The sequence below is a fragment of the Schistocerca serialis genome, chromosome 2, assembly GCF_023864345.2.
Source record: "Schistocerca serialis cubense isolate TAMUIC-IGC-003099 chromosome 2, iqSchSeri2.2, whole genome shotgun sequence".
Classification (NCBI taxonomy): domain Eukaryota; kingdom Metazoa; phylum Arthropoda; class Insecta; order Orthoptera; family Acrididae; genus Schistocerca; species Schistocerca serialis.
Window position 1 is genome coordinate 1,025,473,142 of NC_064639.1, and position 18,085 is coordinate 1,025,491,226.

An 18,085-nucleotide genomic window follows, 5' to 3' on the forward strand; every position below is an offset into this window, starting at 1 on the left:
CAATGGAAATAATATATAATCGGCATAACACAGTCTGTATATTTAACAATAAAATCGTCATACTCCTGCTTTATTAAACCCCATTTTATGTATCACAAATTATCAAAAATGTTAAATGTGATTTGAGACTTTCTCGGCGTATTCCATTCGTGAAATCTTCTCGGGTGATCAGCCGAGTAAAGGCGTCGTCTTCTCGCAACGTTTCGAAGGGTTTCGTACCCATCATCTTCAAGCTTGAAGATGATGGGTGCGAAACCCTTCGAAACGTTGCGAGAAGACGACGCCTTTACTCGGCTGATCACCCGAGAAGATTTCACGAATCAAAAATGTTTGTTTTGTTCCGCTCTAGTCTTCTGCGCATTGTTATGAAATAGTGTCACAAAACTGTCAGCAGAGATTGTTTGTTCTAAACAGTTAACAAATCATATCATCACACCAAACGACGTCGGCCACTAAGCAAAACAGTGGGATGACAAAAATTCATTTGTATTAAGATTAGTGATAATGTAGCTCACATAGTGCTGCTTTTCTCATCCTGTTCCACGTCCCTTCCATTAATTTGTGCAGCCACTATTCCTTTACAGAAATTTTGTCTGCTGTGTTCCAGTGCAATTTTATAAAGTTTTCGTACTTGTTTTAATATTTAATTCATTCAGGTATGCCAGTGTGTTCATTCTCTCCCACCATATGTAGCGGTATCGACCGTTAAACACGAATGAAGGTCAGGCTTTCCCATACGGTGTGTCAAGATAATTTACTGTGTGGCGTATTCCTGTGGAGCGTGTCGTGGAATATTGTTGTATCAGAAGCGAGAACTCTAGGCCTTATAATACGCCGCATTTCACTGTTTAACATAAGCTGTAATAATTTATAATCAATTTCAAGACAGCCTGTACTCGTCGCCGCGTGCAACGGCGGGCAACTGTCAGTTCTCCTTGTTGGTAATTCGAGCGATGGTAAGAACCTGCAACAGTGGAAGGCTGTCTTTCCGTCTTGTGAAAGTAAGACCTATAACATTTTACCAGCGTCAATGTATAAAAGAAGTAAATAGTGGTCCAAAAATTTTATTCGGTTTTATGATTTAGATTTGTTAGTAAAAAGCACGCTGGTGCTTAAGTTGGTGAAATAAAATTTCGTTAGACGTTATCTCCGCATTTCATAGGGAAGTAAGACAATACATTTAGGATAATATGAAAGGCGGGCGGGAGGGCATCAGTGATACAGGTTCCGCGTGGCCTCAAACCGGCTCTGCAGGGATTAACTTTCATAGTAGACTACTAGAGGGAATCGTAGAGATCAGAACCTTAGGGAAAGTCAGAGATTGGAATATATATAACAAATAATCAATGCTGTAGCGTGTAAGTGCTATTATGTAATGAAGAGAATTATGTACGACAGGACATTTTTGTGGGGCGTATGAAACCAGCTGGAACGACACTAAAGATAACTGACACTTTCACTTATTGTTAGGGACAGTTCGGTCCGAAACAACAATAAGTAATAGCATTTCACGGCATTCTGGTCGGGTCACGTGATGTACCTCGCTTGCTACTTTGGAGACTCGATATTGGATTTCATTGCCTTTTGTTGTTTTCGTATTATAACATGCGTGTTATGACAGCAAGCCGTTTCAAGGCAATAGCGCATTGAAGATTTATCACAAGCGTCACTCATGGGACGATTTATTACAAGCAGCTGTCAGTTAACAGCACACCAGCGAAAAAAAAAATCCTTTATGAGATCCTAAGATATACGCTACTAATGGACAGAGCTGTATGTGAAGGGCGTGGTCCTGTGATTAGACCTAGAAACATGTGGTTATGGTATCAGAGGAAGCACTTTCGTGTCCTGTTACATGCTAACTTTCTTTTCCATTTTCGCATTCGTAAAGAATTCGGTTTGTTTCCTATTCACCTAATAGAAGCATGTTCTGTAATATTAGACGTTATTTACTTATAAGAGTGTGCTCTCCCAGGAACGAGTTTCTTCGATTTTTTGACGTCAGTCTGATTTAACAAAGAGACGAAACTCTTGCAAGTGTAACGATCAGCAGTAACATTTGTACTCTAGCTTGTTATTAATAATTTTTCTGTTTAATCCGAATACGTCGCAATATCTGATGATGTGGATGGGCAGGAATCTAAGAGGACAGCTTAAATTGCTGCGTTTGAAACAAGCAGAATTCATATTTCTAACGTTGTTTGTCAGAAATACTTTGCTGTTTATTCCGAATATGTTGGGACTTTTGAGGGTGTGATGAGGCACGAAACTAAGCGCACAGCTTAAATTGCGCCGATCGAATTGTTAAATTCACTCTCGTGAATTCAGTGATCAAGACAAAGGTCGCAACACACGGCGATTGAAAATGAACTTCATACCCAAAAAGAGAATAGACACTGAAGTAGTTCAAAAGGAGTGTTCGATACGAGTCGTCGGTTTTGGCCAGTGACGTAATGTTAATGGCTACTGTCACGTTACCTTTTGGTACATATACTCTCTTAAGACCAAAAAAATCGACGCGCCAAGAAGGCATTTCCGAATACAATGGAAATCGGTAGGTGTGGTACACGTATACAGACAAACAAATGATTACAATTTCAGAAAAATTGGATGATTTATTCAAGAGAAACACCTTCACAAATTGAGCAAGTCAATAATATGTTAGTCCACTTCTGGCACTTATGCAAGCAGTTATACGCTTGGTATTCGTTGATAGAGTTACTGGATGTCTTGCTGAGGGATGTGCCAAATTATGTCCAAATGGCCGGTTATATGGACAGAATCCGGAGCTATTTGGAGAGCCCAGCCCGTAATGCTCTAAACGTTCTCGATTGGGTAGAGATCCGGCGACCTTGCTTGCCAAGGTACGGTTTGGCAAGCACGAAGAGAAGTAATAGAAACTCTTGCTGTGTGCGGGCGGGCATTATCTTGCTGAAATGTGGTCCCAGGGTGGCTTGCCGTGAAGGGGAACAAAATGGGGGATAGAATTGCTGTAAGGGAGCACTGGATGACAACCAAAGGGGCCCTACTGTGAAAAGAAATGGTACACCAGATCATCACACATCTTCGGCCTGGAATCTCATTGACATGAGTAGAAATGTCTTTCGTGATGAGTCCCGCTTCGAACCGAGCGCCGATGACCGCGAAGACGTGTCTGGAGATGCCCCAGACAGAGGTGGAATACAAGCCCACTACACAGCCCAACAGTCATGAGTGACAGGCTGGGGTGCCAGTTCATTTCACAGCAGGACCCCTTCAATGGTCATCTGCGGCACCCTTACAGCGATATTCCACGCCCTGTTTTGTTGCCTTTCATGGCAACCCATCCTGGGCTCACACTTCAGTAACGTAATGCCCATCAACACACAGCAATAGTTTCTACTACTTGTCTTCGCGCTTGCCAAATTCTACCTTGGCCAGCAAGGTTGCCGAATCTCCCCTCAACTGAGAACGTTTGGAGCATTCTGGGCAGGGCCTCCAACCAGCTCGGGATTTTGCCGATCTAATGCGCTAATTGGACAGAATTTGGCACAATATCTCTCAGCATGACATCCAGAAACGCTGTCAATGTTTGCCAAGTCGAATAACTGCTTGCGTAAGGCCCATAGGTGGACCAAAGCGTTATTGACTTGCTCGGTTTGTGAAGCTCTCTCTCCTGAATAAATCATCCTATTTTTTATGAAATTGTAATCATTTATTTGTCTGTAAATGTACATGGGTTCTACCGACTTCCGTCCCATTCGGATAATTCATTTGTGGTGCGTCGCTTTTGTTTTGTATAGAGTTTATTCACAGTTTTGTTGTTAGTTGAGTAAACCCACGAATTTGAAAGAAAGGAAAAAAAGTTGGTTGTGGTGACAAATTAATCTGGAGCTTTACCCGAGGTATACACTAGGTGGGAAGATGACAATTTGATTGTTTGATTGTGAAACTGCATACACCTAGTTGTAGTGACAGAATGATGTGTAGCTTCGCCCGAGGTCTCGGTTAGGTTAGAAGGTGACGGTTTGGTTGTGAGTTGGAGAGGCCAACGAATGTCATATTGAAAAAAAAATGTAGTTTTGGTGACAGACTGATCTGCAGCTTATCTCGTTTGAAAAAAATCGCCAATAACATCACGCTAGAGTCACCATATTGTTTATGACGTTTGTCGCATTTTTCCTAGGCCACTAGTTCAAAGCCAACGACTCCTGTCGAATATTCCTCTTCATCTGATTGAGGTTATGGTGTCCAACTGTGTTTTGTACCACAAATTCCGTACTCCCCATTTCAGTTCTCGCTAAATGTTTAAGGGTAAACTATACTCTCACTATAACAAGCAACACTATTCGCCAAGACAACAATTCAATACACTGACTGCTACAAATTACAATATAGTTTTCGGTAAATCTGTACAATACGTGAATGTACCTGAGGCAGAAGCCAATAATGTATTGAACATATGGACCAAGTTTTATTTCCTTCCCTTTTTCCCAAAGATAACCGCAGTGACAAAATACACTATTCCATTAATCATTTGCTACAAATTATTCCAGAAATATTTCACATGTAAACATTGTCCTTTCGTAATGTTTGCCACAGCGCCCACAGAACACCGAACATAAAAGGTGCAACGCCAGACCACACACAGGCTCTTCTAAAATGAAGAAATCCTATTGGCTCTCGCTATCCTGAAATGCTACTCGTTATTCTCGTTTCGGGGCGAGTTGTCCCTAACGATAAGAAAACTTTCAAGAGACTGACAGCAGTCTCTTAATGTGCCATTTCTTTGTCGAGGAACGTGCCAGATCCGAAAGCCAGTTAACAAGAGGAAAAAAAGAAGTGTAAGCACGACTCGTCGTCTAAGGATTCAGTACGAACTTAGTTAATGCATATAGATATTTCATCTATGGGTTTTGATGAGTGAGTTGGATAGAATTAAAATATGTGAGATAAATATCCGTATATTCTGAATGTACTGACTTATAAGCTTAAATTTTTTATACCACCATAATACTGTAGAGCTTAAAATTAGTATTTGACAGAAATTTCAGCTAGTTACCTCTATCTATTCCTGAGAAAAAGGGGTCTTAAACAGATGCATAGACTGGTGGATAATTAAGTGATTCTGTTTTTACCGGCTGAGGTACGGAACTCTAAAAAATAGTACATTAGGTCTCAATAAATATAAGTAATGGTAAATATGGTGGCTCATTTTTCAAAGATAGCATAATAACTTGTCAAATGTGCAGAATGATTCCTCGTATGAAGAAATAGTTCAAATTCTGTTTTACAACACAAAGAAAATAAATAACGAGGATAATCTGGAACAGATATGGAACTTGGTATTCTTATTGATCATACGATGAACAGTATGCATGCCATTCTATGAGGAAAACAGCATTCGCAACAGCAGGAGTCATATGTAATTTTCCGTCTATTGGAAAGTTAAGAACACACTAAGCTTACTAAGAAGCAGATCAGCTTACCTTAATTGATCTTTTGTTATTTTTTCTCGTTTGCATCGCACGCCGTAATGACGCGCCAGAGTTATTATTTCATGTTCTTTGATGGTATCACCCAGTACTTCCTTAATAGCGCTTCTGTTGAAAAAGAAACATAAAAAATTAAGAACTTACTGAGAAACTACAAGCACACAAATAATTATGTTAAAAATAATTTAAGTCATATGAGATCAGATGCTCTAAAAATTGATCATAGGAAATATTTCATAGTAGCACCTGATTGAGACAGTGGTCAGAGTTCCTGTTTGTGTTGATTAAGAAGTTTCAGAAATTTCCGTTTATACGATGCTAACTACGGAACCGTACGAACTTGCCCTCACCAATTAGATTCATACTGATAGGATGTGTAGGGCGTGACTAAGGACTTTCAGCACATGCAATCTGGAAGAGCCAACTCTCAAACATTTTCGAGAAAATCAAGTTTGAAACTGTCGCTAGTGTTATAAAAAGATCTCAGCTGAGCGAGTTAGCGCTTAGTTTCAGAAGTGCAAGATCTTTGAATCGAATCTCCCTACCGACACTTCGTTTTTTTTTCCATTCGCACGTAATTCTAGTAACAGATTTATTATGACCAAGCAAATTTTTAATATGTCGTAAGGAGACTGGAAAGAAAGGATACCCAAACTTTCACTCAAATAAGTGTTATTATTTTATTTATATTATTTTACCTAGTTTTGTGACAAGTATAGTGTGTAACCTATGGAACACTGCACGAATCAGGATGCTAATGATCTCAGAAACATAAAAAACAGTTATTGCAACATACAGCACTTGTAATGCATGCCGAATTATTGCATGTGTATGGTTTTTTTTCAGTGTGTCTATTGAAAAACAGACTTGGTTTACATTCACAAACTGTTCTCAACGAACGCCGAATTTTTGCATCTGTATGGTTTTTTCAGAGTGCAGTGTCCCTGCCGCCACTGTGGTGTACTCGTCGCCACTGTAGAGTCTTGTACCAAGGATGCAAGGAAGAGGATGTTATTATTTCAGGCCAGTATCCTCTTTCTACAACACAAATGCACATGTGGATTAATATGGTTTTTTATTTACAGGAACTGGCGATTGTACTTAACTGGAATAGAGTCCATGTGTTGTGGTACAAGCTCGTCAGAAATAATCCTCTTGCAGACAATCTCGGTAATCTTACTATAATCTGATGGTATTTACTGTTGTAGCCAGTGATGTGAACTGACAGATGGCAACTGGGGTGCGAGTTAGTGACTGAGTGACTAGTGACTAAACTCCTCTGGTCAGTGGCGGCGGCCTGAATACTTGCTGTCAAGAGGACGTTGGCGGCTTGTTGCTTGTGAGACTCTCTCTGACCTGTCTTGTGATAGGCGAACTTGTACGTGCGCCTATTATCGATTTCGTGCTACATCTTTGCCGACTGGTGTGCTGGCGACAGCTTACATCAGTACACAGAGGGTCTAATGAAAAACAGACTTGGTTTACATTAATAAACGGTTGTCGTCGGTCATCACACAATTTCATGGTTTATCCCGCGTATCTGTTGACTGAGTACGTGGTAATGAAAAAAAAGTACCGGCAGCGATATTCGATCCACCGACATTCTTATGAAACGAAATGCTTAGTTGTGGGGCTACAGACCCCACGAATCCTAGTGAAAGTATGAAACATACAGGGTGGTTCTTACTAAGTTTTAAAGACCTTCGCAGCCACGTAGATGACGCTGAGACGATTAGTTTAATATAAGACACATGGAGTCTCAAATGTCGGGAAATACACCGAAAACGGATAAGAGGATAAGAAATGTTGAACATGTGATGTCACCAGATGACGTACCTCGCCACACATGAATGAAGCGGTTGGGCATGGGTGTGAAGGGACGATTGAGTGATGCAATACTTGTATTCAAGCAAACGATACAATTTTCGAACACCTGTTTTAAATGTAGTCTTTTGTAAACACAAAAGCTACAGAATTTTTATCCTCGCTGTTACCAAGTAAAATCTGTTCTTATTTTGTGTTTCTTTTCTTTTCTTCTTTCTTTTTTTGTTTACAGACGTTATTTAATAAAGAAAACGAGGTCTTTTATTGGTAACAACGAAATTCGGAAGCTAATACTCATTTACCTGTGTTGCAATATGGTAAGTAATGTGCTTTGCAATAAACCAGAGAAGGAGGTGAGACGTTTAAATAAGATAGTAAATCCTACTTTTAAACATATAAGTGTTTAACATAATGAAAAATAGGACAGTCTGCTGGACGCAAGATTCGAAAGTAGTAAGGTAAGGGTGCTACGAGCACATTTTGCTAGTGTGGATTGCCTGCATCAGGGGCAAACATACATTCTGGGCCACACCTATTTTCTCTTTTGATTGACAGATCCTTAACGTATTGTTCTGCTAAGTGGATTAAGACTAATCTGTCCTTCCAAGAAACCTCCCCACCCTCCCCTTCCACTCCTCCCCCCTCCCCCTCCTCCTCTCTGCACCCCTCTGGGAATTCCCCTCGCTGATACAAGCACACTTTTGATATCAAATTAAGTGACTAATTAATTATATTGATCAATTACTTAACTCCTTCCTCTCTGGGAAACCTCCTAGCCCATCCCCACCCATACCTCACCTAGAAATTGGCGGGAAAGAGGATCAGCTCATTAGCCATTTGCCAGGAAATCGATTGCAGTGTATGGAATATTGTTTAAACAATTTCTGGTAGACAAGGCAATTTGTGGCATGTTGTTTATTTAAACAATTTATGGGATACACGGCAGTGTTTGAAATATAGTTTATTTAGTTAAATAAAGAATTTGTCAGGAAATTGACCGCAGTGTATGGAATACTGTTTATTTAAACAGTTTGTGGATGAGTAGGCAATAAGGAATACTTAAACAATTTTGGCGCTTTTTTTATTCTGATCGCACATGGAAACGCAGAGTGGGCTTAGTATATATAAGCTGCTGCAGTCAGGGATGTTGAGGCATTTACTTTTTACTTTCCTCACTTTTCGAAGCTCACTGGTATCTAAGCACAGACAGGAAAATCAGAACAATTACATATCTAAAAAATCATGGCATGTTTGGAAACCCACAACAGAATGCGAAAGAAAGAAAAAAGAACAGAATTCGAAATGCTGTCCTGCATACGAGAAAAATGGCAGGAATTTCGGTGAATTTTCGATGTCCTACATATATTGGTCCAGAGATGCTCTAAAGCCACAATGGCAGTTGGCGGGAGGGGGGGGGGGGGGCGGACAGAATTCTACCTGTCTCCAACGTCACTAAACTTCCTGTAGATGCATCATTGCTCTGCCCCCATCTTGTCGAACCAGTCTCTAGAGACTCCTATGCCCTCCCACAAAGGATGTCTTGTGACTCTCTGACATCATGGAACTTCCTGAGATTGTAGCATTCTAATTGGTTCTTTCTGAATTTACTACCAAATTGCTGCTGCTGGTGTGAAAGTACTTTCGGCAGACACAAAATTTATGAGAATTTCAGCACCAAACTATTTTGTACAGCTCAAGAAACATACAGCAGTCATATTGCACTGACAATTAAACTCTGAAAAAGTGGTCTACAGATCATGAATGGAATTATGTGCAGTATAGTAGCGTTTGGGGGTCTCTCGCGTCAGTGTCTATCGTCAGGGCGCTAACATGAAGACAAAAACCGCTCAATGTCCTAATTACAGATCACATTACTAAAGACCACCGAACAGGGACCGCATATCGGCCTCCTTTGATCTCATGCCCCCCCCCCCCCCCCCAAACAAAAACAAAGCGTCAAGCGACGGCATTCTGTTGATCGGAAAATTCCAGACCTGCTTCCTGTTTCTGTCTCTCTCAAGAGCCCACTTCCTGTTTGACTGCGTGAACCAACGTCTCTACTCAGAATACTGTGATCCTGCTGGCTAATGCTGGACACAAGCTGAGAGCTGACGCAATTTCGATATCAAAAATAGAGTTAAATAATCCATTTGCACTATTCTATCAAATTAATTGTTTAACAATTTACAGAAGTCAAATAGGTCGCTTAAAACATTGACCTCCATCTTACAATGATCCTTCTTCGTAGTAGAAAATATTTTCAGTAAGTAAGTAATGAAATTTTCGCCACAAATAGATCGTAGCACTAAATATATCCGAGGTCTTGTATGCACTAACATTTGAGAAAACAAACACCCTCCTCCTCCACAACGTTTCCTCTAAACATATCAGGCGAAAAAAATCCAGCTGATCACATAAAGTCGCGATCGCGAAGAGTGCGTCCACCGACTGCCAGGAGCCGTGGTCGCGCCATCCTCCACCAACAGGGGGCATCGCATCGTCTCGCGAGCACAGGTGAGGAGAGACCCTCACAAATATCGGGTATGACAGTAGCCGCTCGCCCATACCACGGCATCCACGCACCCCTGTACCGAATGCTCAGAGATTGGAGATAGACTGTCACCAAGCAGTCAATTGATCAATTTAGATGGGTGGAATAACCGTCCAGCGCAAACACCCGTCATTTTGAATCTTCTCACGCAACACACACGTCTACTTCTATCGCCGCTCATGCAGCACGCTGGTAACTTCACTAGCCCCTGCTGCCACAGGCAACAGTAGACAGGTCAGTTGATTCTTTGTACCCAACTGCCCGTCACAGGCCGAACTAATCTGTTACTTCTGCTCGCCGACTCCTCATGAACTCCCATGCCGCCAGCCGCCGTACACTGCAAAACAAACAGCTGGAGCTTGGATATACACAGTAGTTCTAACCAATTTCACCCCGACTAATACTCCAATTTAAAAACGTCCACTTTATCCAATCCAAGATAACGATGTTGTTGACTGTACACCTCGAAATTCTCATGCAAAATGTGGACTTCTTCTTTTATACAAGTTATTTTCGAAGACAGTAGAAACTGGGGTGTGCACGCATTTTCACATCGCTAAAGTATCGTTACTCGTTGTAGAAATCCTGTAGCAATATGACATAGGCTATATTTCCTCTAAGTATTTTCTCATCAGGTAGAAAGACATCTGTCCTAATCGGCTTAATATCTGTTACGCAATGTATCGCAGGACTACAACATTAAACGCAGTTTTGACTCATGACGGAGTGTTAAGACCTCTGTCACAGGATGCCCCCTCACTTACGACCTCCCTTGATGTAAACAAATGCCTGACCGCATATGAAGTCTCTTAAGGTAACAGAACAGAGAAATTGTAAATATGAGGTTTATACTACATATCACTTCATAAATTCGGTATTATATCTGATTTTATTACGATGGTCATCTCACCCTGTGTAGCTGAGATTCTGAAATTTTGTTGAAAGATATCATCACAATAAAAAAAGCCTTATCACCACTCCAACTCAAGAATCATATCCGTGGTACCCCAGTCATCGCTTGTACCTGCAGGTGGCACATCATTAATATCAAATTCATAAGCCAATAAATTAAACTGATCATGAGAGCCACCACTTTGCATGGCGAGTAATTTTTTTTTCAGCACTTGGTTCACAATCATACTGTGTCAGCTAACAAATACTTTACAGAACAGCTGCTGTATGGTTTTAACAACATTTTACTGTATGTCTATTGAGGTAATGGTGATACATGAAGGATATGGCAGAGAAATGGAGTGCTTCACGTACATATTCGTTCATCTAGAGGGCGGTTTTGAAATGGGTTTTCCATTGATGAACATGATTCATCACACACGCATTGGTAGCGCTCTGCTGACAGTGGTGTGGGTGGTTTGTTTGTTTGTGGTGGGTTGAAGGGACCAGACTACAAAGGCCATCGGTCCCATTGATGTGGGGATGTTTACTGTTAACGATTACAGGTAGATAGCGCTAAGCCACATACAGAAGACGCAATTGTATACAAGTCGACCGCAAGTTTTACCACGCAACTTGTGCACCCCAAGAAAACAGCAGAAAAAATGGTTAAATGCATGACAAATGACCTGCTGCAACATCTCCTAGAATGCATCACAATTTACCAGTAGGTCATGCCGTGTTACAACCCCTCTCAGCCGATTACTCCATCTACTTTCTATCATCCTTTAATGCAGATCCAATGCAGATCCATGTCTATTGAGTTAATAGTGATACATACAAGCTGACTGCTGTCTTTGATGATTTCCTGGAAAAGAGAACGATCTGCCTGTAATTTGACATGTATCTACATTAAAGGATGATAGAAAGTAGATGGAGTGATCGGATGAGAGGGGTTGTAACGAGGTATGACTTAATGAGAGAGTGGTGATGCATTGTGAAAACAGGGAGATGCTGCTCCAGGTCATTTATCACACACTTAACCATTTTTTCCGTTGTTCTCTCAGGATGCACCGGTTGTGTAGTATAACTTGCGGTCGACTTGTATACAATTGTGTATTCTGTGTGTGACTTAGAGCGCAATCTACCTGCAATCGATAACAGCAAACGTCTCCACACCAATGTGAGCTGAGAGCATCCAAAGCATGTGTGATGAATCATGTTCATCAATGGAAAACCTGTTTCAAAACCCTCTTCTAGACCAACGAAGACGTATGTGAAGTACTCCATTTCTCTGTCACATCTTAGACACAAATCGTGCCTTCAGTTTCACATAGGTACAAAGGTACTGTTAATACACTTTTCATGTCTGTCCTATCGAAAATACATGTATGTGGATCATCGGGGAGAGGGCAAGTCTTAGGATTTTTAGTAGATTAGTGTATCAGATGCGTAAATATTCTTGTAGAAAATCATAGAGTATACGGGTATGTCAGCAACATAACCATATACATATGGAAAACTGCGGAAAAAATATGAAAAATGACATAAAATCGATAAAATTCGAGGAAAACATGGTATAACCACGAAAAATTGATCTGAAATACGTAAAAATTGAGAGAAAAACAATGAAATATATGTAATCCTAGTAAAATTATGGAAATTGACTGAGAATGTATAAAATTAGAGAGAAATACCATAAAATGAGTGCGAGCAAAATCAATAAAACTGCGTGTTCTTGAGGAGGAGAGTAGACTGATGCTATATATACATAGCTTAATAGTGGAAAGAAAAGGCTTCTAGAAATGTGGTGTCAAGGCAAAACAGCAACATTATCCTGCACATGAGCAATATAACATAACACCAGACCATGACTTCTGTGTGCAAGAGGCAGGTTACCAGGAGCGGTGGAAAACTGTGATAAGACTCTTACATCTCCTCTGGCTACTGATCATGGTGTTTATTTTCCTTGTAAGACGTCACTATTTCTTTGTATGCATTTTCGGCTGCCGCCGATCATTTTATAGGACTGTTGTGAACATATCGTACTTTCTGAATCATAATCAGGTAAGAGCTTTGTAAACAGCAGGCATCATATGCCCATAGAAACCTATGATGTACTTGTGTTACAAAGAATCGATGTTTTATTTGGTGTCCTGAGTACTAGTTCTATCACTTTACAGTTTGTCACCATAGTTTATTATAGAGAAACACTTGCAGGGAGAATGTATGTCATACGCTGGAAATACACTCCTGGAAATGGAAAAAAGAACACATTGACACCGGTGTGTCAGACCCACCATACTTGCTCCGGACACTGCGAGAGGGCTGTACAAGCAATGATCACACGCACGGCACAGCGGACACACCAGGAACCGCGGTGTTCGCCGTCGAATGGCGCTAGCTGCGCAGCATTTGTGCACCGCCGCCGTCAGTGTCAGCCAGTTTGCCGTGGCATACGGAGCTCCATCGCAGTCTTTAACACTGGTAGCATGCCGCGACAGCGTGGACGTGAACCGTATGTGCAGTTGACGGACTTTGAGCGAGGGCGTATAGTGGGTATGCGGGAGGCCGGGTGGACGTACCGCCGAATTGCTCAACACGTGGGGCGTGAGGTCTCCACAGTACATCGATGTTGTCGCCAGTGGTCGGCGGAAGGTGCACGTGCCCGTCGACCTGGGACCGGACCGCAGCGACGCACGGATGCACGCCAAGACCGTAGGATCCTACGCAGTGCCGTAGGGGACCGCACCGCCACTTCCGAGCAAATTAGGGACACTGTTGCTCCTGGGGTATCGGCGAGGACCATTCGCAACCGTCTCCATGAAGCTGGGCTACGGTCCCGCACACCGTTAGGCCGTCTTCCGCTCACGCCCCAACATCGTGCAGCCCGCCTCCAGTGGTGTCGCGACAGGCGTGAATGGAGGGACGAATGGAGACGTGTCGTCTTCAGCGATGAGAATCGCTTCTGCCTTGGTGCCAATGATGGTCGTATGCGTGTTTGGCGCCGTGCAGGTGAGCGCCACAATCAGGACTGCATACGACCGAGGCACACAGGGCCAACACCCGGCATCATGGTGTGGGGAGCGATCTCCTACACTGGCCGTACACCACTGGTGATCGTCGAGGGGACACTGAATAGTGCACGGTACATCCAAACCGTCATCGAACCCATCGTTCTACCATTCCTAGACCGGCAAGGGAACTTGCTGTTCCAACAGGACAATGCACTTCCGCATGTATCCCGTGCCACCCAACGTGCTCTAGAAGGTGTAAGTCAACTACCCTGGCCAGCAAGATCTCCGGATCTGTCCCCCATTGAGCATGTTTGGGACTGGATGAAGCGTCGTCTCACGCGGTCTGCACGTCCAGCACGAACGCTGGTCCAACTGAGGCGCCAGGTGGAAATGGCATGGCAAGCCGTTCCACAGGATTACATCCAGCATCTCTACGATCGTCTCCATGGGAGAATAGCAGCCTGCATTGCTGCGAAAGGTGGATATACACTGTACTAGTGCCGACATTGTGCATGCTCTGTTGCCTGTGTCTATGTGCCTGTGGTTCTGTCAGTGTGATCATGTGATGTATCTGACCCCAGGAATGTGTCAATAAAGTTTCCCCTTCCTGGGACAATGAATTCACGGTGTTCTTATTTCAATTTCCAGGAGTGTATGTTTCTTTTATTGGAATACTAACAGCGTTGCATTCCACATGACTAATAGGTCAGAAACCGCACAGTTCTAACGTTATAGCATGTTTGAGTGCAGAACCATTTAGCCTTTGAAATGTGTTTATGTTTCACAATCATTTCTCTGTTTCCTATATCTTCTTGGTGTGGACACCAAACATTGGAACAATACTTCAGAACTGATAGCACAGTTGATTTATGTAAACTGTTTCAAACTGCACGCGTCTGGAGCCCCATCATCACAACACTCTTATATCTACTACACACCAATAATGTTTGCTAACCTCCTCGACATGTACTCATTTCGAAAGATCTTGTGCAAATGGATGGGAACCATGAGTAAGAACAGTCCACCCTAAACAAAGTTTTGGATTTGGCTCGCTCTGTTCCTTCTCAAGATGTGGAACGTAGTGGGTATAGCACTTTCCTACTTCTGATAACTTGCAAATTAAATCGAGGACATCGTTGTAGGGAGGGTTGGTTGAAGACAATGTGGGGAGATCTTTCAATGCCCAATTTTATCTGAAGAATAGGAGAATGCTCTGTGACTCCCATCCACATATGGAAAGATGGCCATAGTATTCATAAATTACTCACTATAATCGAAGTGCTAGAAATATGTAGATAACCTATCTGCATCATTACAGGGTGCTGTCTGGTATATTTTGGTGTATTTGTTAGAGAATTAACAATAAATGGACATACTGCACAGCCATCTATCTACATTGGCAATCTACTATATGGCTCACGCAAAGTAGTGGATGGGTGGTTTAGCAATGATACAGAAACTGAGAAGCATGCTGTTGTGCCACTGGTCGGTGTTGAAACTGCAGAAAAATTGGTAAAATAGCTAAAATTGATTGCACTATCAAATGTGGTGCTTGTTACCATACATCACCCCATATCGACAATGGCTTTTCCATCTTATCTGTCCACTGATATGCTGTTGATTACCACACAATGATTGAGTGATGCCACTTGTTTGATATGGAGGAAGTCTTGGTGGGAGCAGTACCTCCTTAGGATGGCCTGCACGAAACAGTGATCATGTACATGATTGCAATATGAGAAATCAATCGAAATGCAACACCTAGACATCTGCTACCACGTCACTGTGGAAGATGACTTTAAATGTAGAGTTCATCAGTCACCTTTGGGCAGCTGTTTGGAAATGCCCCACTCGTCCAGTTTCCATATGTTGCGATATTTTCCACATTTTTTGTCAATAAGAAACGCTGCCTCTGTCTTTTATTTCAAGCATCCTATGTTATGAGAGCAGCATTGTTTACATCATGCGATGTCCAAGTTGTGATGGAAAAAAAACAAAATGAAGGCAGTGTACAAAGCTGCAGTCACACATTGCTTGGATATGTTACAGCATAAAAAAAATACATCACATTGTTTATGAAAGATAAACATAGGGACCCTCTCTTGTGATTGACAGTTTGTGGGATGTAGTAGTCCTACAGTACAGATGACGAAACTTTACACTGGTCTGTGGAAGCAACTTCGATCACAGGCCATCTGCTCCAGTGGAGCAATACTTGTCTATTTAATAGGATCTCCACAAATGATCGATGGCAGAATCAGATGGTATTTGTTTTTGATATATTGGAAGACTGGGATGTGGTAATATCTTATCAAGTTCTCTACTGGGTGACGTTAGTAGAGCTTTTATAGTTCCTCTGTTGGTTGGTACAAAATAACGAGGAGGATTAGAATGTTTGAGTGATAGACATGACTACACCCTGAAAGATGCAGATCATCTTCAGACTGCAGTACCTGTATGTAGCTTGGAGATGCTCTGCAATGCAGTGATGTGGAGTCTTCCTAATTTTCCTGATAAGAAACACCATTGTCTTTTCTGCTACCGCGTAGTAACTGGATCGAGTCCCGTTCGTCTGTTTTTTTTTTTATTTTCAACGCAGTCATTTTCTTTACTATTTATATTACAAGGGGAAAATACGTGTAATCGGATGAACTTTTATTAAATTTACCACGTTATTTGGCAGTATACTAATTTTTATTATCACAAATAATGTAATATTCATAACTATCGACTAGTAAACGACCAAAGGCATAAAGTGATACTGAAAATGTGTGCTTGTCCGTGATTTGAGAAATCCCTTATACCTGGAAGGAGCCCGAAACGACTTGTTACCTCCAAGTTTTGACCGGCACAGACGGTTTTCGAAAGATGTACAATTAATCGTCGCTTTCGACATTACAAGTTGCAGGATGGTATTTAACGTAAAAACATGGAAAACATGAAGTTAAACGGCACCAGCTGCATTGAATAAATGCTATGTTTCCGTATACGCAAGGTCTTTTGACGTTTTCCGTGGAAAAACAAACCTCGTTAACATTTTCAAAAACCTCTGTTTCAGACGATAATTTGGAAGCAAACCATGCATAACGCAGTATTTCCTTAAAAATCGGCGCTAATAATTGGTTATGCAGTATCGAGTGTATTTCAATAGCGTCTTCCAAGAAGCAATTTCTCTTTCAATTAAATATGAACAGTTTTGAAGACTCGGACAAACATACATTTCCAGTATCACCTTATGCGTTTGATCGTTTACTAGTCGATAGTTATGAATATTATATTATTTGTGATAGTAAAAATTAGTAGACTGCCAAATAAAATTGTAAATTTAATAAAAGTACATCTGATTACACGTATTTTCCCATTATTCTAATTGTAATATAAATAGCAAAGAAAATGACTGTGTTGAAAATAAAAAAACTGACGAATTGAACTCGATCCAGCGATCCAGCAGCTTGAACGCCAACCATTAAAAAAAAATCATTTTGTTCTATATTGTTCGTTGAACTTGTTCAGGGCGGACGTCCGATGACACCCGTTCACCTTCTTCGTTGATACGTTTGCTCAGTTATTTTATTAGAAAGGATAGCTAACGCTCTGGCCGAACACGCTGAGCTACCGTGCCGACACCACCCCGCTGCAGCCGCTTCATGGTAAAAATGGCCACGCACATATATATATATATATATATATATATATATATATATATATATATATATTTGACGACCGAAATTATCTTGCGATTTTCTCAGTAACGCTTGAGAAGTACGCGCTACTGCTTACACATTTTGTTGTCCTCATGGAGTACTACGAGTGTACTAAATAACAGTAAACCCGCGTTCCAAACGTTGTGGCCTCCCCTTGTGAATCGGAGCGAGAGCGTTATAGAAATGCTCAACAAACTCCAGTGGCAGACACTAAAGAGAGGTGTTGTGCATTAAAGAGATGTCTGCTGTTGAAATTTCGAGTCAGCGCTTGCTGGGAAGAGTCGGATAACATATTATTTCCTTCCACATACGTCTCACGAAATGACCACGATGAGAAAATTCGAAAAATTAAAGCTGATACATTGGTTTACCGACAATCATTCTTACCACGCGCCATTCGCGAGTCGAAAAGGGAAGGGGGTTATTGGCGCCAGAAGTACCCTCCGCCACACACTGTCAGGTGGCTCGTGGATTAATGATGATGATATAGATGTGGATGTAGTGCATTGTATCAGAACTGAAAGTCGGTCTGTCGCCCCATGGTGCCAAACAAGTAAATTTTGAGAACGGCACTGAGAACCCTTTCATACTCACAGTATTCACTCAGATGATAGAGAAAAAAAC

At 41.6% G+C, this 18,085-nt stretch overlaps 1 protein-coding gene across 1 annotated transcript in view; it reads right to left on the reverse strand.

The window, feature by feature from the left end:
• The window catches only part of LOC126456692 (EF-hand domain-containing family member C2-like), a 238,752-nt gene that overhangs the window by 21,880 nt on the left and 198,787 nt on the right, over positions 1 to 18,085 (reverse strand). Inside the window, exon 11 of the mRNA XM_050092431.1 lies at positions 5,469 to 5,582. Coding sequence (XP_049948388.1) covers positions 5,469 to 5,582 — 114 coding nt within the window. The remainder of the gene's footprint in view (positions 1 to 5,468; positions 5,583 to 18,085) is intronic.